The sequence below is a fragment of the Tasmannia lanceolata genome, unplaced genomic scaffold (genome assembly GCF_043159265.1).
Source record: "Tasmannia lanceolata isolate RefF3 unplaced genomic scaffold, GAP_Taslan_0.1 ptg000004l, whole genome shotgun sequence".
Taxonomy (NCBI): Eukaryota; Viridiplantae; Streptophyta; class Magnoliopsida; order Canellales; family Winteraceae; genus Tasmannia; species Tasmannia lanceolata.
Window position 1 is genome coordinate 2,304,267 of NW_027518681.1, and position 22,187 is coordinate 2,326,453.

At 38.1% G+C, this 22,187-nt stretch overlaps 1 protein-coding gene across 1 annotated transcript in view; it reads left to right on the forward strand.

Moving 5' to 3' along the window:
- Positions 1–22,187, forward strand: part of LOC143876023 (Transducin/WD40 repeat-like superfamily protein) — a 35,038-nt gene that overhangs the window by 11,056 nt on the left and 1,795 nt on the right. Inside the window, exons 2-8 of the mRNA XM_077377628.1 lie at positions 1,695–1,804; positions 8,133–8,202; positions 8,330–8,474; positions 8,599–8,736; positions 11,117–11,256; positions 21,507–21,554; positions 21,794–21,904. Of these exons, the coding sequence (XP_077233743.1) occupies positions 1,695–1,804; positions 8,133–8,202; positions 8,330–8,474; positions 8,599–8,736; positions 11,117–11,256; positions 21,507–21,554; positions 21,794–21,904 (762 nt within the window). The remainder of the gene's footprint in view (positions 1–1,694; positions 1,805–8,132; positions 8,203–8,329; positions 8,475–8,598; positions 8,737–11,116; positions 11,257–21,506; positions 21,555–21,793; positions 21,905–22,187) is intronic.

Here is a 22,187-nt window from a genome sequence, read left to right on the forward strand (position 1 = left end):
CGTCATTGGTTTGGGCGGGCGACTGCCGTGGGTCGGTCGACCGAGATAGGTTTTTGAGCCAAATTTTTGAGCAAACAGGTTGACCTCGCCAGACGACCTCCATGGACCGGTCGACCGCGATGGTAAGAAATTTGAAAATAAAAAAGGGCGCCCGATAGGGGCGGGCGACCGTGGTGGCTCGGTCTGCCGCGACGGTCGGGCAAACTAGCCGTTGGGGCTTGTGCAGGTTGACTTTTTCAACCCAGTTTTTTACTTCAACTCAGTTTTTTACAGTTTTACCCCCAAACGGTCATATTTTCAAATACACTATATATACACTATTAAAACCTATCTAAACAAGCTTTTGAACATTTGAGAAAGATCAAATCCCATTTTTTTTAGCTTCAACTTTTCAAATCAAAAGCTAAAACCTCTTTGAGCTTATATTTCCACATTCTATCAAGAGGCACTCCATAGGGCTTTCATTTGCATATTTTCTTGAAGCGATAGTGAGCTTACAACTTTGTAATTCGCCTATTAAGAGGCATTGAGTGTTTTTCATTTTTATTTGTTTTTGATTGAGGGTCTTCTCTTCGGCCCGTTAAGAATTGTGAAGACATTGTGAGGGTCTTCTCTTCGGCCCGTTAAGAAAAGTGAAGACGTGTGAGGGTCTCTGATTCGGCCCGTTAACAAAGGTGAATCAGATACGAGGGTGTGTCCCCTTGTCAAAGCTTCGTGCAGAAAGGGTTTGTTCCCTTTGGAGATGGAGGAGTCGGGTGTCCAGCTTCATCATTTTTAGTGAAGATCCCAAGGAGGAAAACTTAGAAGAGTGGAGTAGGTCTTGTGATAGACCGAACCACTATAAATCTTGTGCCTTGTGGATTCTTACTCTCTCTCTCTCTTGTACGTGTGGTGATTGGTAATCTTTAACCCTAACTTGTTTATGCTTTTAATGGAACAAGGGTTAGTAAATGCACTTGATTGATATGTTTAAACTCTAACTGTATTACAATATCTATTTGAACAAGGGTTAGCAATTGTGCATGATTAGAATGTCAAAACCCTAGCTTTCATTAATATACCTATTTGAACAAGGGTTAGACTAATTAGTGCTTAATTAATGGATAAACTTTTAATCTTCCAACTAATTAAGCCCAAAATTTTTAATTGACCAATTCACCCCCCCCCCCCCCCCCCCCCCCCCCCCCTCTCTTGGACTGTCACTCTTGCATTTCAATGGGTCATGGGACTGACTTTTCTTCTTGGACTCTTTTGCATGAATATTGCTGCTTTCTCTTGCTCCACTAATCTGCTTTGAATCCACTTTGTGCAAGGTCTAACCGTTTGAATTAGTGCAATCTGTTAGCGATTTAGGTTCTTAAATGGATGACGAGTTTGGGATAACACTGCCGAAATAATTTTGTAAGGATGTTTTGAGTATTTGTAGATTCTTTCAATTGACTGAGTCTAACTATATCTATAGTTGTGTGCCCTTGAAACCTTTTATTGTACATCCCATTTAAAATTTTCCCATTTGAGGCATCAATGACTTTTATTTATTGTATATTATCCTATTCATTATCTTATGGAGAGAGAATTCAAACTTTCCATTCAAATTTGGTTGAACTCATACTATCATACCTTTTATTATTTTGAATTTGTTAATATGATTCTTTTGTGAAGATGGTACTAATTGCAGTCATTCTATTTTGAAGGATTGGAGATGCAATGGCAAAGCTTATGTAGCCTATCGGAATTATATTCGAAGACCAAGAAATTGGGAAACTCTGCAGATACCAAGCCAGCCAAGTACCCCAGGACAGAGGTTAGTGTAACATATAGCCGATGGCTGTGAATGATATGTTTAGTCAGCCAAGTACCCCAGACAGAGGTTAGTGTAAAATACAGCCAATAGATGTGAATGATATGGTTAGTGTCACATATAGGATATAGCCGATGACCGTGAATGATATCAAGTGATTTTTTAATGGTATCAAGTGATTCTGATTCTGATTTCCCTCATGCAATTTTGTAAAGTGATTTTTTTTTTCTTTTTCTATGACTGAAAATCCATAAACCCATTGGGTAGCTGGAAACTTTGAAATTATGTCATACCCACATCTATTCACCAATGATGATGATTTTGTAAACAGAAGATGCCTGTGCTTTGGTAAAAAGCTATGAAATACACAGACTGACATACCGCAGAGTATTTGACATCATTGAGTATAAATGTTTAAGCCTAAAACTTCATAGTGAAATACCTAAAAATTACAGATAGTGAGACACATTTTTGGATCTCAATACTAGGGATAGTACAATTCACAACCACTTGTGAACAGCCAATCAGGGAAATTTAAAATAAAAGAGGAATTCTAGTATCAAGAGAATAGAGCGGATGCCATCTCCCAAGTTTATGTTTTCCAAAATGATATCTTTCATAAATTTATAGGTTATTTGATGCTGATATTCTTCTTTCACATTGGTGTATGCATGTCTTGAGTGAATGACTTTTTTTCCGTAAAGTCTTCATGGATTTGTTTAATTTAGCACCTATTTGTATATCTATGTTTTTATATACGTGTGTGTGTGTGTGTCATCACAACGAGTGTTTTATATGCATATAATGTCAATATAGAATTTGCATACATTGCCTTGGGTCACTTTTGTTATCTCTTACATTTATTACTGCTTAGTGGATTTAGCCATTTGTTGACTTTGATATGCTTGATGACGAGGGCTTTTCTAATGAATATATTCAAACGGAGAACACAGAAACACAGTCCAAAAACCTCCAACGAACTCTATCAGGATGATGAAGCCAATGGATGATGTTCTTGGAATCCCCTTCTATGATAAGTGACTCAAGTGAAGCACCAGCCCACATTCAAACCCCATTGCTCATCGCCAAAATCTCAGTCGTGTTAGAGACCGGTATCCCAGCTGGCCCTGAATAAGCAGCTCTCGTCATCCCTTCAAAATAACGAACTGGCCGACGCAGTTCAGCCTAGCCAGTGTTACCCAATTTAGACCCCTCAATGTTATCTTGAAAGATCAATTTTGAGAAAAAAAAAAGGTTATCTTGAAAGATCCTAGCTTAGGGGGAATCCATTTGTGGGTCAGCACATCCACCATATTCAAACTATCGCCGTATAAGTCCCAAGCTCTCCAAAATCGACCCCCAATACCCACATAAAGCCCTTAGAAAAGGTTACCCAGTCAATGAGCAATCTGAAAACGGAAGCACAAATCACCTTGCATGACTGTGTCACACCTAGAAACACTCTAGTGTTCCTCTCCATCCTAATGACCAAAAAGAGCCACATACACAACTGCCATTGTCTCTTCCTTCTAGCCAAGAGGCGGGGGAGCAGTCAGGACTCAATAACGCCATCAATCAGGTGAGGGAAAACCCAAGAGACCCAAAAATGTCGAGAATGAAACTCTAAATATGAGTGCAAAACAACAATGCACAAGGAGATGATCCACCAACTCTGCCTCCATCGCACACAGAGCAATGGTTGACAATGAGCCGCTGCCCATGCCCAAGATGGGCCACGATGAGAATCTTATAAAGACATGCCGTCGAACAAAATTCCAGAGGGGTGGGGGGGGGGGGGGGGGGGGTGGGGATCGTGTCCAAGGAGCAGGGATATGCTGATGCAGGACCACAAGAGAAAATAACTGTGGAATGGAATTTTGCAGAATAAGGATATGGACTATGATGAATTAAATGGAATCCAAGCAAATCATGGGAGAAATTTCAAATGAAGTTCAATTTCGGACGTTTATAAAGGTGAGTAACAAACCTTATGACAGCCAACAAAACTGAATCAATGCAAAGATTGCAAAAAAATAACTTTTGTTGCTTCTGAGATGATAAGAAAGAGAAATTAATCAAATCTTGCTGTTGGCTTTAAGATCGAGAAATCTGGCCATTGGATTATACATCAAGATTGATAACTAGAACCCTTAGTACTATCAAAGTCAAAAGGCTTGTGATGTAGTGACACCCGATGCTAGTGACGTGGCCGAGGAGATTGTCGGGTAGCTCGAGCATCAAATGGACCACCCGAATCAAGTTCGGCGCTCTGAGCGGCTACAAAAGCAAGCTCTGCTACTACACCAAAAGTCCCACGGAATTAAAACAATCCAACTTTTAAAATTTCTGCAAAAATTGATCGTTAGAACCTTTAGTATGATAGTAGTCAAAGACAATGTTTATGAGAACATATAATATTATAGTTGCAAAAGTAGTAGTGTTAAAGATAAGAAGAGAAAATAAGAGAAAGATCGAAAAATAACTTTGATGGAAGTAGTATAAGGACAAGTGCCTAGAGCATCATGCCTCTAGGGTTGATCCCTGTATCACACCAAGATTGATGGAGAATCACTCATCCATAGTTGCTCAAGCAAGGTTTTTTTTTCTATTTATTATATTACACACTGATAGCCCTCAGGCTTTACGATGTGTGTGTGTGAGAGAGAGAGAGGGTTTTCTAGGGAATTTCATGGAAAGGCATTTCATGGCTCACTTTTGCGTGAGAGAACAGCCACACCGGCTCACTTTTCAGCAGATTTTGTCCTCTTTTTTTTTTTTTTTTTGAATGGTGAAATCATTTATTAAAGAGGGAAAAGGGAGACCGAGGAGGTCACCCCGAAAGATACAAGAGCAAAGTAGACAAAAAAGAAAATACAAAAGTCAAAAGAAACAGAGGAGCAGAACTATTAAGGGGGAAGAAATCAAAAATCTCCAACTCTGGTCTATCTGCACCCTCCCAAACTAGTCTGTCGGCCACACTATTGGCTGATCTTCTAACATGAATGAAAGATACCGATGATCCGGCCACTCGATCTAGAATCTTGTCTAAGTACTGAGCAGCCCGCCAAGGAGCAACCATAGAGTCTCTAGGCCAACGAATTACATCAAGTCCCCCTCAACCACTACTCTATCTAAGCAGTCTCTATCCATGCATTTTATAGCTTGTCGCACTGCACGAACCTCCACCTCGGTAGCATCTGCGACTCCAATAGGACCAGAGAATGCCAAATAACAGCCCCTGAAGCATCCCTAAGTACCCCCAATACCCCAGGTTGCCTCTACTTGAACTGCCAAAGTTTAACTTAGAAAACCTTGATCGGGGAACAGCCACCTTAGATGAATTAACTGAATAAGACAAAATCTGCCGAAGGACTTATTCTAGCTTGTCAGGTTGATGCCGTTCTTGCTCTACCAACAAGAAAAAATTGCCTTTTAGCAAAAGCTTCATTCAACAAAAAAAAGGAAAGAAACTATCGTTGGATGTGAAGAGGGAAATGATTGTCCTACTGGCCATTGCTTTGCTTTAATAGGGCCTTTCCGCATCTGTGACTATTCTTATCCCTTGCTATGGTTCCCTTTTTTGCATCGTTTTTAATTCCGAGGTCACATGGCATGGGAAATAATCATGGTTCTAAATGTCGGCAGAAACCAACATGAAAAAAATTTATATTTTTGAAAAAAAAACTTACATTATGCATGTTAGCTTCTATTTTTATTATATGTGAGTTTTTTTTACCTGATCTACATATTAACGGGGTTGCATATTTTATCTTAATAATTAATTTTTTTATTTTTTTTGTTAGAAGATCCTTTAAATTTTCATAATTATATTGTAATCCTTCATTTTATTTTCTTTCTTATGAAATTAATTTCCACGGATGGCTTAAAGGGAATCAAAGCCATCCGTGGAGATTCGATCGGCTTTTTGATGAGATGTTCGATTAATCGATTGGTCGAGAAATACAGAGTTTGTATTCATGCATTTTCTACGGTTGGCTTAGGAAAGGAGTGCAGAAAGAGTCTCTAGCCTTGTTTGACCCACTTCCTCCGTGAATCCTTTCTTTTGTCTGTAGTTTAGTCCATTGGGTGTCTTTTTCTCATTGTACCTTGACTACCTCGGTATTGCTTAGTAATGAAATGATGATCATTAAAAAAAAAAGTGGCCTTTTTCCTAGGTTTTGTCTTTATTTAAAGCATATGTATGTGTTACTGTATAACTTCTAGTTTAGAATGGACCTTACCGTTCTAAACATGCGCGACAACGTATTTTATTAGGTGTTTGATATTTTTAAATCACTATGGATAGTTATCTTGCTTATGTGATGGTTTCTAAGTGTGCATTTCTACTTATTCTAGCATTTCCTGAAGTTTTATCTTACATTTCGATCATTTGCATGCATTTCCATAAACTTGGCATGATTTTACAGGATTTTCACCAATATCTATGACTGACATGGACATGTTTCCATTTCCGTAGCGACCGGCATACATACTGAAACCAACATTTATAGCCTTAGGCATAGTCAACACGCAGGAATCAATTGCTTAACATTAGATAGCCTCTTTTCAAAACCGAACATATTTGTCTGAAAAGCTCCTTGACTATATATATATCTCCTTCCTGTCCAGTCCTGTAAACACTCCTCTAGGCTTTAGCAATTGTTTTGGTTTGGACCCAATTCTGGAGAAGTGAACAGGCAGCCCACTCACATTAGGGAATAAATATAAGGACTAATAGGAGCCCACTACCAGGAGTTCCTTCGAAGTGGGATCTTTTCAGTCCTTATATTTATGCCCCAATTCTGGAGGAGTTGTCATTATGATGCCTTTCTACGGCAGAGTCCAGATTGGCTATAACTATTTCTCTATCTCAGGACAGTTTGCCATCCGAAGTGTAGATTGTAAGGGTTGGGCTAAATTTGGCTTGAGCAAATGTGGCATTCTCTTTCAGAGAAGTGTTAAGGATGAAGCTTACCATTCAAAAAAAAAGAAGAAAAAAAAGGATGAAGCTTGTTACCTGAGTATTCCTGCACATTACTGAAGTATAATTCCATTTACAGTGATATATATTTTATTCCATGTACAGTCAGTGGTATATATATATATATATATATATATATATATATATATATATATATATATATATATATATATATATAGAGAGAGAGAGAGAGAGAGAGAGAGAGAGAGAGAGAAGTGTTGACGCACCATTTTTTGGTGCGCTTAAGTGGTTATAACGCCTCCCATTGGTTCGCTTAAGCGGGACCCAAACATTTAAATGAATGGGAGGCGTTATAACCACTTAAGCACACCAAAACAATGGTGCGCTTAAGCGCACCAACATATTCCTTATATATATATATATATATATATATATATATATATATAGAGAGAGAGAGAGAGAGAGAGAGAGAGAGAGAGAGAGAGAGAGAGAGAGAGAGAGAGAGAGTTGCTGTACTCAAGCGCAGCTAGGCTTAGCTGTGCTCGAGCACAGAAACAGGGGGGTGGGGACATTGGAGGGGGGTGTTCCTAACCATTCATTTGGGAGGCCCCATCATGGATGGGGGGCCTACCAAAAATCAGCTCCATTGGATCACCTTAGGGTGCCATTTATGGGGCAAAAAATGGACAGATTTTTTGGTGGACACCCTACCCATGAAAGGGCCCATCAAATGAATGCTTTGGATCCCACCCAAAATGTGGCCCCACCCTGTTTCTGTGCTTGAGAGCAGCAACTCTATCCTCATATATATATATATATATATATATATATATATATAGGACAAAATGTTTTTGCAAATAGGGCATCAGCCCATGTTATTTGACTCATCCAACCCATTCATTCCATAGGACCTAACATGGATAGGGTGTTCGTAAAAAATTATCTCCATAGGATCATCCTAACCATTTGATCTGTGGAAGCACTAAATGGACCCATATTATAGCCGCCCATTTTAAACCTCCACAAATCAAAGGTTAGGATGATCCTATCGAGATAATGTTTTTAGGAACACCCTATCTATGTTAGCTCCTATCGAATCAAAATCTAACATCACCCAAACACCATAAGCAACTCACTATTTCTAACGGCTAGCTCATATAAGCTATATGAGGTCTCCCTCAGAAACAGTTTCCCGATATATATTATATATATAAATCAAATGATGATTTGACATTAAACATGTGTTTTCCATGTCATGATAGTTTTGTTGGTTATTTTCTTAAACAATGATGAATTTTGTCATTTGAAATTTCTTCTTTCTGAGCGCTTTTCCAATTTATGTTTTCACGCGATTCTGACATCAGGGTAATTTACTGGTTTATGCATCAGTGGGCGCTGGACTTCATCTCCAGGTCCACTCTCTATTCTGTTTGATGTAGACAGCTTGAGTTCTAGCAGGGTATGTATGGTATTCTGCCTGAGCTTGTTTGTTTCTCAAGAGTAGTTATTTTTTTATTGCATAACATCTGTTTTGCATTCTTTTTTCTATGCCATCTTATCATTGGGGAATAACTGCTTTCTTTTAGGATTTTCTAAGCCGCAACCCAACTCTAAGCCACCGTGCGAGTTTCAGCTCAAGTATGAGCGATGCAGATCGTCCGCTTCGCTTTGTTGAACATGCATATTCTTTTGTAGGAATGCATTGCATCTTTGACACTTGCAAAGCTTCAGGTGATTTTCTTGATGGATTAGAAAAACATGGCTCTATAACTCTATACACTTACGTGGGTAGTCCATACCTGATGGATGGGTTGATAATTCACGTGGAAACAAACTAATCAGTTATTATTGGCAGTTACGGTCTTGAAATTTGGGCACATGAGTTCGGATATACTTGCGTATGGTGCATCTGATGGGTGCTTGACTGTATGCACTGTTTCTCAGCCTCCTTCAATATTGCAGCAGTTGAGAGGGCATTCAAAAGATGTCACAGGTTTGTCAAAGTGTTATTTGTTCTGATTTCTTTCTAAGTAATGCGGGGTTATTATAGAGAAAAAAATTGTAACTTTAATGCTTGTTTGGTGACTGTATATAGGACTTTTCTGTGCCATTTGAATGTGTCCTAGATATGCCACTCAATATTCTAAACAATTAAAAACTAAATAATTAGTTATTTATATCCTTGCACACCTATAGGCCTTGTTTGGATTGCAAGAAAATATTTCTGAAGGAAAAAAAAAATTCTTCGTGGGATTTTTTTCTTCTTTCCACGATTTGGAGGAAAATGATATGATTATGATTAATTTAGAGGGATATTATCATAAATCGAAGGTCATTCGAAGTAAAAATTGCATAGGGTTGACTCGGCACGATGCGGCTGAGTACTTGGTCATAGTCCGGGAGAGTCAAAGTTTTTATTGACTCTGTAGGGAAAAAGGGAGTCGACTCGGGGAAGTCCACGATATCGCGAGGGAGTTTTAAAACTGGGGCTACAGCAATGACGGTTGGGCATCGTCTCAATAGTTCCACTATCATGGACCCCTTCGTCTCAGTCGTCCTTGACCCTAGTCTTTTGAACCGATGGCACTAACCTGACGGTATCAGCCTATCTTCAACAGCTGACGGCATTAGCCTATCTTCAACAGCTAACCATTGCTACATCGTTGTTGTTTCTTTCTCAGCCCACTTCACCACAATATAGCCCTTGGTGACCGCACTCAATTCTCCAGACTAATCTCCACCCTCATTGACCGACGGGTGGTCCCCCACTGAGAAACCTCGCTCCACCATGCCTTCTGGCAATCCTCCACAGTCCTGATCCACAATGTCATTCGCCAAGGATTGAAGGGAGGTTGCGAAGCAATCATAGATTAAGCAAAGGTCGTTTGAATCTATTCCTCTGCCGAGGCTTGATTGTCGAGACAGGTTACAACTTTGTTTCTTCCTTTTAACGGGCCATTCAATGTAAAGAAGATGGGCGGCAAAATACAACTCAATTCTATTTCTTTGTCTTTTTTTGTTGAATGGTCAGTTCTATTTCTTTGTCCTAAGAAATTTTATCAAAATAATAATAATAATAATAAAAAAAAATCTTTGACCTGAGCAAAATACACATCCCCAAAATTGATAAAGGCACCCCTTCCATTCTAATTGTTTCCCTTCCATTTAGTACCCCTTATTTTACTCCAAATACAGCCATCCTCGTCTTATATGAAATACCTCCCACAAATTTGATATCTCCACCTTTGAAGAAAACTATTTCACTGTCTTAGTCCCTATAATCATCTCACTTTTGACAACGTTGCAACTGAAAGTGGTCACCACCACCACTAGCTGCTTGTCGTCGCTCTTCTTTACTAGTTCTTTTGAGTTTCTACTCTTCAAACCCTAATTTCTTATTTTGGTCCATTTTAGTTGTGGTGTGTCATTTCCCTTGGTGCTGCCTAAAAAGTGACCCTCGTAACTATAAAATTTCCTTTTAACTTGTAAATACCTTATAAAAGTAAACTAATTTATACCATAGCTATTTAATACTGTATACATGTAAATTTCATTTCATTTCAAATACCATTTTTTTAGACTTCATATTGTGTTCCTCCATAGCATTACAATTTTTACTAGGTCTTGCATAGAATATAATAACCTAGGAGTTCAAATCAGAGAAATCTCTCCCATGAAATTAAGTTAAAAAAGTCATGTTGTGACATGTAATCACACCATAGAAATGCTAAGTTTCCTTTGATTATCAAATATTTTATTAAATATAAATTTCTTTAGAACCTTTTACCATGCTATGTAAATTCCATCAGTGTACTTTTTTATAGAATTAATGCATGAGGTAGTTTCTTACATTTATGTGGTTGTATATAACCGAAACGGATGCCGAAACCAAAATTGGAAACCTTGCCTACTAGTACTTATGCAATCATCATACTTTTTCTTAACTATGTTTATCGTTTATTTTTATTTTTTTGAAAATTATGTTTATCATATTTTTAGTTGTTTATGTAATTACAATAATTGTTTCTACACTTCTAGTTCAAGTAGTAACAAAAAGAACTTGATAGACAAGTAGACATATGCGGCCAAATGCACCCCAGCACAGTACTAATCTGATAAATTGTATCAAAATTATCAAACCGTAGTTTTTATTGGAAGTCACTATACAAATTCTTAATTTATACCCAAAAAATTGAGTACACGGAGAGTTTATGTTTCTAATTGGTTTTGTGGGTTTCTGTTGTGAAATAAATAGTATATAAGTGCTTGGTGGAGAAATTGTCTCCTTGGGACATTATATTGTGGAAACTGCTTTTTTATGCTCATGTTCTTTGCCGGCCACCTCGTGTTTTAAAATACTAATTTATTTACAGATTTTGATTTTTCTTCCAACAATCAGTACATCGCTTCATCGTCAATGGATAAGACTGTCAGAGTTTGGGAGATATCAAAAGGACACTGTATTCGAGTGATCTATGGTGTTTCTTCACAATTGTGCATTCGTTTTCACCCGGTCGGTACACTCTTGACATTCAATTCTTTCAGATGCATTAACTTTTGAAATTTCATGACTGAAATATCATTTTTGTTTGGTTGGTTTATTTTGTAGACTTCAGTTCTTTTACTCAACTATGCACTTTTCTTAAACTAACATAAGACAGGATTATCACTCATTTATACTATGAAGTGGTGTTATATTAGAATTTATAAATACATGTGTATATATGTTGTATATCTATAATCTATCGTAAGTACACAAATTTTCATCCATAATTGAGATTTAAGGTCTCTCGAAAAAATTGAGATTTAACGAGGCATATCTACCTCTGCGAAATTTCAAATCATATGCTTGCCGATCCTTGATTTTGTATTTGCTAAGATTGACATTGTAGTTCTTCAGTCTTTGATTCTTTATGTTTGACTCATATGATATTACTTCTAAGAATCAGCCTGGGATGATAACTTGAAAACATAGAAAGTATTTTCTAGTAGTTAATATGGCTGAATAAATGATTCAGAAAATATTATGTCAACATCTGTAAGACTATCTTGATCTGCATTAATATAAGATCACATTGTATAGGGGATTCATTCATTGCAAGAAGGGTTGATGTTACCTCTGTTGTGACCAACGTATCCATTCCAAAGATAATAAAGTAACTAAGTGGTCGTATGAGTCTAGGAGAGATGCCAAGAGAAGTAGTGCCTTATCCTCCTCTTCCAATTTGCCCCCAATGTTCAACTATTTTGAGATCATCATGTTGAAAGTGTTGAGTTGTCCCAACAGGTTTGAGGTTTCTTCCATTCGAAGAACATACTGTTACTTCTTAAGAAACATTTTTTTAGTTAGCGTTTCTTCTTGTAGAAACTCTTTGAGTTTGGGCCAAATCCCAGTTGCAGTCTCTTCACCGATTGCGTTGTAAACAACCTCATTCGCTAAACACAGGTGGATCATGCTAACCGCTTTCATATCTGGCTCTTCCCAATCGCCGTCACCCATCTATTTTGGTTGTTTTATCTTTGCCTAATAAAGCCTTCACTAGACCTTGCGAAACCAAGTGATCTCTCTTGTTTGCCACATACTGAAGGTGCCTACCACATTGAATTTCTCCACCTGCAATCGCCCAAACTTGATTGCTTAAATAGGATCAAACCTGAAGTGCACTAAACGTCAATAACAGATGCAAAAAACACAATCACACTGTTAGAATATCACATATTCTAACACACACGAAGCAAGGATACAAGATTCACGTGTTTCAGCAGTGTGCCTACTCCCACGAGAGAAGAATTCCACTATTTTGATTTAGGGTTACAAAACTCTCATTTCCTCTCGGGCAAGAAAACGAAAAGAAAACCTCACCACCCGTAACCCTAATACATGGCTTATATCAATGCCACTACAACAAGCAAATTACCGAAATTACCGATCCTTGAGTGCAAATATCCTTTGCCTCGGTCAACTTGACCTTTGTCGCGCACATTAGTCTGCCGAGTGCGGTATCACAGCTAGAATACGAGACATCTGCAAAAGACTTTTCTTTCTAAGTTGTATGTTTTAGAGTTGGTTAATCAAGGTCGAGACTTATTTATGATTGATACTCTTGTCCCCTCTAGCCGCTGGTTTCTTTTGTCCCATATGTTCTGAGGATGTTCGTTCCCCATGGGTCTTTGAACAGCCATTCCTTCCATTGTCACTGTACCTAACCTCCGTCGCTACCGCAAAACCCTCGTTGTCGCTGCAAGATCATTGCTTCCACTGTCACTGCCGCAAAACCCTTGCCGTCGTAAGACGGCCATTGCTTCCACCGCCACTGCTACAAAATTCTCATCGCCGCTGGACGGTTATTGCTTCCATCATCATTTCTGCAAAACCATCCTCGTCACCTAAAGGCCATTGCTTCCACCATTTTTGTCATGCTACCTTCACTATTGTAGAATGCCCCATTGCTTCAACCATCGCTACCATGAAATCCTCACCTAGGGAGTGAGGAGAAGCCAGAAGAGAGAATAATGTTTTTTTTTCTCTGTTTTTCCTTTCATTCTCCTTTTAACCAACCACTTTTTTGTCTCTTTTTTTTTTGTTTTGAAAAATGTTTTTTCCCCGTCTTTTTCCTTCTTTTAACCAAACGTTTTTTTTGTCTATCTTCTTTCCTTTTTCTTTTCCTATTCTTCTATTCTCGCTGCGTCATTTTTTAAGGTTTTACGACCCAAGGAACGCTACTGCATGGAGCCCAAGGGAATAGTTGGTGCCATCAAACTTGATTGATATACAATTAGACTTGTCAATTATTCCGGACATAATGAGTTTCTCAAAACTGCACACACAGCCCCTAAAGAGTCTTGAAAAGGCACCAAGAAGTATGCCAAATGATCTTCTACTTAGTTTAAGTGTTTGAAATCTCAAAACAGACCACAATTTTCCAATTGATCATACGTCTGAAATAATTGAGTCACATGAAGTAAACAAAAGCACGAAATTCTCTCTGTAATTGCACAATCTCCTTAGCGTAATAGCAACTCGAAAGTCTCAAGAAGCATGCTTTTATCACAAAAAAGACATACCCCACCATCATAAGCAAATTAAATGTTGTCCTCAAATTCCTAATCATAATTTTCTTATATGAAATAATTTTAATCAGCCCCACATAATCAAGAAAGGACCAAGGGTTTTAAATTGAGAGATGATAGAAGTTGGGGTTTTATGGACGTTCAAAGGGAAGTAGGCTTTTGACTTGTTGGATGGAAGACATTAGGTTTTTGAGTTGCTAATTGTGAAGGATTAGGGTTTTCAAAAAGAAAAAAATGGTGGGAATGAAATAGGGTTTTTGCAGAAAATCTAGGTTCAAAATCTCTAGCAGAGATATGAAGACAGGATCAAGATACGCCGACTCCTATTGCGGAGAACAAAAAAAGTCTAGGGCCTCAGATCCGATAATGGAAGGGAGACCAACAGAGATTTTAAGATTCCAGGACCATCCACATGTTTTAGCCAGCTTAATAAATATGTGTACATTAGACATAGCCGAAACCGAAATTTCGCCCGAAATACCGAAATTCGGTAAAAAAGAAGAAGCAAATTTCATTGATGCACCGAAATTACTGAATTTCGGCCGAAAACTTGGAAACAAACTTAAAAAATCACATTTTTAGCGAAATTTCGGCCAAAATTACCAAAATTTGGTTCTCTGGCCGAAATTTCAGGTTTTGTGGATTTCAAATTTCGGTTTCGATGCCTACCGAAATCCGAAATTTTGGTATTTCGGCCAAAATTTAAAACCATGCTCCTGGGTGGTAATGTGGTAGATGAAGGCATCCTCAAGGTGACTCGCAATGCATAAGGAACTCTTGACAAGGATACTAGACCCTCTCATATTGCAAATAAGAGTGACACATCAAAGATTCAAATCCCTCCATCTCAATGCTCTCCCGATTGGCATTGATCCCCTTGTTCATCAAGACCTCAAAATGGGCTGTCTAGCTTCCATACTCGACAAGCATCATTATACTTTCAAAGAGTCTCTATTGGAAGTCGTAGTCCTTTTGAAGGATTGGCCCAATCTACTTTTTATTTACCACAACTTCACGGAGTCTCTAACAGATCTCCATCTAAGCCATGGGACGCTGGTAATAGCCATGTTAATGATACCGTTCATCCCAGAGGGAGGGAGAGTTGGTTGAGATTTTTGGAAAGACTAGTTCATCTGACTTAGAATTAGCAAAATCCAGCACCCTTCTTGGTACTTCTAGAACTTTCAGTTTTTGTTTTCTTCTTATCATGGTCCAACACTTATTTTCCTCCTCTTGTGCCTACGATAGCTCCCTTCAAGCTTCCATCTTAAGTCCGCTTCCCCTTACTCCATTGCCCTTCTTTGTCTGACCTCCAGATTTAGTCCACAGCTCAAGCAAAATTGTGTTCTTCTAAAATTGGTGAAACTGCAATCCCCACATCTCCAGTCACCCAGATGTCAACCATAAAAAAAAAAATCATCCCATTCTCATATCTCCAGGATGCCATCTCTCTTTTTTTTGAATAGCCCCAGGATGCCAAAGGCCCAAGGGTTTTTCTAGAAGCCTCAGAAAATAAGCTGTCAGTTTGAATTGCTTGAAAGAATCATCCATTCCTGATGTCTTGACCATCTCACAGGCTCAAGTAACCACATAATTGTCAGATAGATAAAAAGGAACTCATATCAAGTACTTTATCTACTCAGTTGACCAGAAAACCTAAGTCATCAGACTCATGTCCCTCCAACTGAAAAAAGACTACCTCGGCCAGGGGGTTCGTCCCTCTTTTCCTCTTTAATAAAACATCTACAACTCAACAAAAAGATGGAAGAAAACAAAACAAGCATGTTCATCATTTTCTTTTGGAAGGAAAACAAAAGTTTGTTGAAAGAATCAACAAGAAGATAATAATAATAATAATAATGGGGCTGAGAAGTCCAGTCCCAAAATATAAAGCAAAGAAAAAGCTAAAACTTATACCAGAGGAAATGCATTCCCAATACAAAGATCAGATCATTAATTTTCCTCTATACCTAATGAATCCTCCACTTAATTAGTCTCCCTCAAAACGTTCACAAAAGAGGCATTCAAACTAGAGATAAATCCTAGATTTCATCAAGTTAGCTGATCTTGTAGGACCTTGCCCAAACTTGAAACCTGTGCCATTAGAAAGAAGTTATCTAGCAAAACTTCTAATGGGTTTTAATCATAGTAAACATATAAATTTGTGAGATTCATTAGCAAATCTAGTCTGATCATTTGGGTCTACAATTTTCTCCATATATTATACTAATATTCATCAGATTATTTCATACCTTTGAGAGATAAAAGCCCGTATGATGCCAACCATACTAGCGTAAGAGTTAGGATTATGAGCGAGCTTTAGCAACACAATCTCCATTATAGACCAGAAAGAAGGTCTACTTATAATCATCACATTCTCATTTCCTTCTATGTCTTTCGTTGAATCAATAATGACCGCACGAGTGTCACCAGTCATTGATGTTTCCCAATTTTCACTCTTTACCTTTCGAAATTCAAACACAAGCAAAAGCATAGTTAACCAGATGATGGCTTGCACCACAAAGGATTGAACCACTAGGGCTACTGCATCTTCTCCATACATGGCCTTTAGTGAGGGCCATGGTTGCCAGACGGGAATCAAAAGCGGGAATCGATTCGGGATTCGAAAGCGGGAATCGAAGGCTCCGGGGATGGTTGGGAGCGGGAATCGTGGGTTTGCAGGGGATTCGCCTAGATTCGCCGGAGATTCGCCGGGGAATTACTGTGGAGTTGGGATTCGCCTGGGAATCGCAGGGAATCGCCTGGGAATCACGGTTCTAAAAATTGAGAATCTGGGTTCCTATAAATTGGGAATCGAGGTTCCGACGAATTCGAACACCGATTCCCAATTTTCGGGGATTCGAACCGATTCTCGAATAGGATCCGTATTCAGGGGAATCGGGATACCCCAGTCCAGGGAACGAATCTTGCTTCCTTTCTAAGGGCACCCTAATTACCAAAGTATTGGGTAGAGCAGACAAGGAGAAGTTTGTTATAGACCAAGAATAACTCTCTTTGCTACTAAACTTTGCCCACGCGGCTAACACGACAATGATGATAACCTTTGAAATGACATCTACGCTGATGAACAGATAGTTCATTTTAAATGGCTCGATCTTTGCAGTGAGCTCGAAGACCGTTACTAAAAGCCATGTACGGGGAAGATGCAGTAACCTTAGTGGTTCAATCCTCTGTGGTGCAAGCCATCATCTGGTTAACTATTTTTTTATTTGTGTTTGAATTTCGAAAGGTAAGGACTGAAAATTGGGAAACATCCATGACTGGTGACACTCGTGCGACAACTATCGATTCTATGAAAGACATAGAAGGAAATGAGAATGTGATGTTTAGAAGTAGACCTTCTTTCTAGTCTATAATGAAGATTGTATGGCTAAAGCTCGCTCATAATCTAACTCTTATGCTAGTATGGTTGGCATCATATGGGCTTTTATCTCACAAAGGTATGAAATAATCTAATGAATATTAGTATAATATATGGAGAAAATTGTAGACCCAAATGATCAGACTAGATTTGCTAATGAATCTCACAAATTTATGGGTTTACTATGATTAAAACCCATTAGGAGTTTTGCTAGATAACTTCTTTCTAATGGCTCAAGTTTCAAGTTTGGACAAGGTCCTACAAGATCAGCTAACTTGATGAAATCTAGGATTTATCTCTGGTTTGAATGCCTCTTTTGTGAACGTTTTGAGGGAGACTAATTAAGTGGAGGATTCATTAGGTATAGAGGAAAATTAATGATCTGATCTTTGCATTGGGAATGCATTTCCTCTTGCGTAAGTTTTAGCTTTTTGTTTGCTTTCTATTTTGGGATTGGACTTCTCAACCCCATTATAATAATAATAATAATAATTATTATTATTATTTTCTTGCTGATTCTTTCAACAAAATTTTGTTTTCCTTCCAAAATAAAAGGATGAACATGCTTGTTTTGTTTTCTTCCATTTTTTTGTTGAGTGGTAGGTGTTTTATTAAAGAGGAAAAGGGGGACGAGCCCCCTGGCCGAGGTAGTCTTTTTTTTCCCAGTAGGATGGACATGAGTCTGATGGCTTGGGTTGTCTGGTTAACTGAGTAGCTAAAGTACTTGATATGAGTTCCTCTTTATCTATCTGACAATTCTGTGGTTACTTGAGCCTGTGAGATGGTCAAGACATCAGGAATGGATGATTCTTTCAAGCAATTCAAACTGACAGCTTATTTTCTGAGGCTTCTAGAAAAACCCGTTGAAAACTTTCAGACAGAGATGGCATCCTGGGGCCATTCAAAAAAAGAGAGAGAGAGCATCCTGGAGACATGAGAATGGAATGCTTTTTTTTTTTTTTTATGGTTGACATCTGGGTGACTGGAGATGTGGGGATTGCAGTTTCACCAATTTTAGAAGAATGCAATTTTGCTGGAGGCTGGAGCTATGGACTAAATCTGTAGGTCAAACAAAGAAGGGCAATGGAGTAAGGGGAAGTGGACTTAAGATGGAAGATGAAGGGAGCTATCGTAGGCACAGGAGGAGGAATTGGGTGAATCCCCCTCTCTCCTGTGTTTTTTAAGGTTTAGGGAAGATTGAAGAATAATCCTTTATTCAAAGAGCAAGTTAGTTGAAGAACAAATATACTCTAAAAAAACATCAACACCATTGCACAAAGCTTACTTTAGCTCGACCTCTGGCTTGTTATGCCTTTCAACTTCTTGACACGGAAAATTCTACAAGAAGCAACCAACAATAGACGAATCTCAGTGAGGAATTGAATCCACTGCTTAGAACATCACTAGCGGCTGTAATCATGTCAATGCAAAATAGCTGAATGGAAGAGGACAAGTGACATTCCACAACACTGTCCATATCATGGAAGGGTATTCCCCTAGGGAAACGAAAATTATGCTAGCTATAAACATCACAAGACAACCAAAACCAAGATGCCAATTACTAAAGTTTATGAACGCCAGATAATTATTCGATCTTCACAGATCGATTAGACCGCTTTATTACCAAGTGAATTGTAGAATTATGCGGAACAGGATAGTATAATATGGTATTAATTCATTTACTTCAACCAATGAGGGAATTTGGTCATTCACCATTTACAAAATGTTCCTAGATAAGTTTCTATGTTCTTAGCAGTCACTGTTGCATTTCAACTATTCAGCTGACAGTAGAAAAGGTATGCAGATATGATCATAAGGCTGCAGCCCCACATCTTCATATTAAAAAAAATCTCTTAGTCATGCAGCCATTTTACAATTTCCTGTACTCGTCAGAAAATGTTTATTTAGATTTAGGGCTGATATTAAGTTTTAAGGTCATAATGTTACATGATTGCTACATAAGTTCTTTTTCGTGATCTTTCTTTTTAATAGCATCGACTTCACTAATCAATAAGTTGTTGAAATAAAATAGCATCAACTTCATTAATCTTCTTTTTTGTAATCTTATTAGTTTTGATGATTGAATAAGATCTTTACTTTTCTTTGTTGGGTGTGATGCTCAAGAAGTCTTTGGGGCACTTCTAGAAGCTCTACATGGGTAAATGGTATGCTGAAGTCTTTAATTAGTCTAGTCTTTTTTCGCTATCAATTGTTGCTTTTGTGACTTCTTTTATAACAAATATGATGAATATATAACTCCAGATGACAAGACCGGCTCAATGGGTGTAAGAAATATGATGGAGGAGAAGAGAAAACATCTCTTCTGGAACTACATTGATCATACATTAGATGACGCTGGAAATAAGTCAACAGAAGATATAATATAGAAAAGGAAGATTGATCAAAGGATTTGCCTATAACCATCTACTTTTAGCAACTTGATGAAGGAGTTCATGGATGTTAGGGAATTTAATGAGGCCTGTGTGTGTAAATTGACAAAATGTGAAATAAGCAACTTTTATCATATGTTACATGAAACATGCAAATTTTCTTTTCTTTAACATTTTACTAACATTAAAAGGAGATAATATTTCCACGCACTTATTTTGGTCTTGTCACCGGACTCTTCTACATATATGTTTTCCACTGCTTCTTACAGCTCATAATAAGTTGTATGAACCAATGGAAAAATTCTACATGAAAACATTAATGGAAAGTATCAAAAGGTGGGTTGCAATACTAATCCCTAGTACAATTCCAGACTTAACATTATTTATTTCAAGGGATTTGCTAAGGTCCATCGCAAAAGGCTTTTCGCGGCTGGTCTGTCACACGTTAGACCAGCCACCTCGTGAATGGAGACAAAAGCTGTTGTCTTCATTCACGAGGTGGCTGGTTTGAGGTGCGACAGACCAGCCGTGAAAAGCCGTTTGCGATGGACGCTAGCAATTCCCTTATTTCAATACCATAGTAAATACTAATTCACGGTACATTGTATCATGCGCTAGGCTAACCTCTCAAGCCACTTGGCTACAGCAAGCACTTCAACAGTCATAAATTCAGAAAGGAAAATGATTGGTAAGACTGGTGGTATGACTAACTGCTGTCGCTGATGGAGTGCTTTATAGTCGTTCTTTATCTGGGTCTTGGCAACTCTGTTGTGAAATGATTCGGTGGGGACTTACCATGCCCATTTTCCCCTGGTTAGGCCTTGAAATGATCTGGGGGCTTTGGGGCTGAAACATGGTGCGGTTCAATAGGAAAGGCTAAAGGATCATATGTGCCTGCCAGGGGCTTATGAGCGACTGGGGAAACTCCCATCCCCCCCATCTTATTAGCCGCTTCCGAACGGATGCTGACAAGGGTCTTACGGAAATGAGACAAACCACTATGGATGTGCCACGTTCTGGTTGGTTGAAGTCCAAATTTGATGGGCTCGTTCAGTGATTGGGATAAGCACTGCTATCAAGAATATATCTGAAGCTCAGTTTTGGTATGATGGCATGCAAGCTGGTTGATCATATTATTCTTGAGTTGGATCTCATTACACAATGCACTCAATTTCTGGTTTGGGATCAAGAGATGTGATCACTGTGGAAGGTGATTGGACAAAAAATTCTTCATTATTTTACCAACTCAAACCAAGGAAAATTCTCTGAATTTATGATCCAACATTTTGTTTAGACAATTGGATCATGTACCCTTGTAAGTTGTCCCTATTGGTGCGCACACTACTATCATGTTGACTCTGATAGTCTCCTTGTGTACTTATGCCATCTCAGATGTTGAAAATTATGTGGATGTTCTCCAGATAGTTTTAGGTGGTCCTTAAAATATACTGCAGGACACTGTCTACAGTATACTGCAGCTAAGATATAGGATTTAACCTTATTTGTGAGTATCTCTTTTAGCAATGCCAATAAATGATATCACGAGATTTCTTTATTAGCTTACAAATACCTGAGAATATCTCTTTTAGCAGTGGCATTAAATGCTATTGTGTGAAGAATTTATTAGTTCTGCTCATAATTTCACGATTGTCTGCCTTGGATGTGACCCTCCATGAGTTTGCTTCTAAATCGGAATAGATTGTCATGACAAGTTAGTTCTTTTAAGTACTCAGTTTTGGAGGATTTAAAATCTCTATCAACTCATGTATTCTAATTGAGAATCTATTCTGATTGAATTTTGTTGGAAAACTGCCAAATCTACTAATCACAGGGACCAGAAATTGACCATCAATCATCTTTCCCCGAACTTGTTCTTGAATGTTAGTGTTTAATCCATTTTCTGGTTTACTTTCGATGCAGGTGAATAACAACTTCCTTTCAGTTGGCAATGCAAACAGAGAAATCACTGTAAATATTTCTTTCCTGATCACATCTGTCATTTATGATTATTTTGTGAGGTTCCATACCATGTGAGAAGTCACTGTACCTTATTTATTCATCAAGGAATTGGACAAATTAATAAATACAGATAACTTCATTTAGAGGATGAGAACAGATTTAGTATGTTCTCTTTATGTTTTATTACCATATCTGGTTTCTGATTCTCCCCCTGCCCACGATTTAAAAAAAAGGAAATTTGACTCCAGGTGATTAATTTCAGCACAGGACGGATTATTAATAAGGCTCTATTTGATAATGAGATTACAGCAATGGACAATGATCATACCGGTCAGCTTATTTTTTGTGGTGATGCTAAGGTGTGCTTATTTTTTTATTTTTTTTAATTATTATTATTATTTTGAATAGTAAGTAGAATATATATTAAGAAAAGAGATCGAGAAGGTCTGGGGAAATTATACGAGAGAAGCTTCATGCTACAATAAAATATAAAGAAATAAGGAAAAATAAAGGGGGCAGATAGTCAAACTGCTCCATTCTTTCCCTGGATACCCCATCTTTGGCTAGCTTATCCGCTATGCCATTTGCAAACCTTCTCACATGATAAGCATTTATGTGTGTCCCTCCAACTGTATCTTGTAT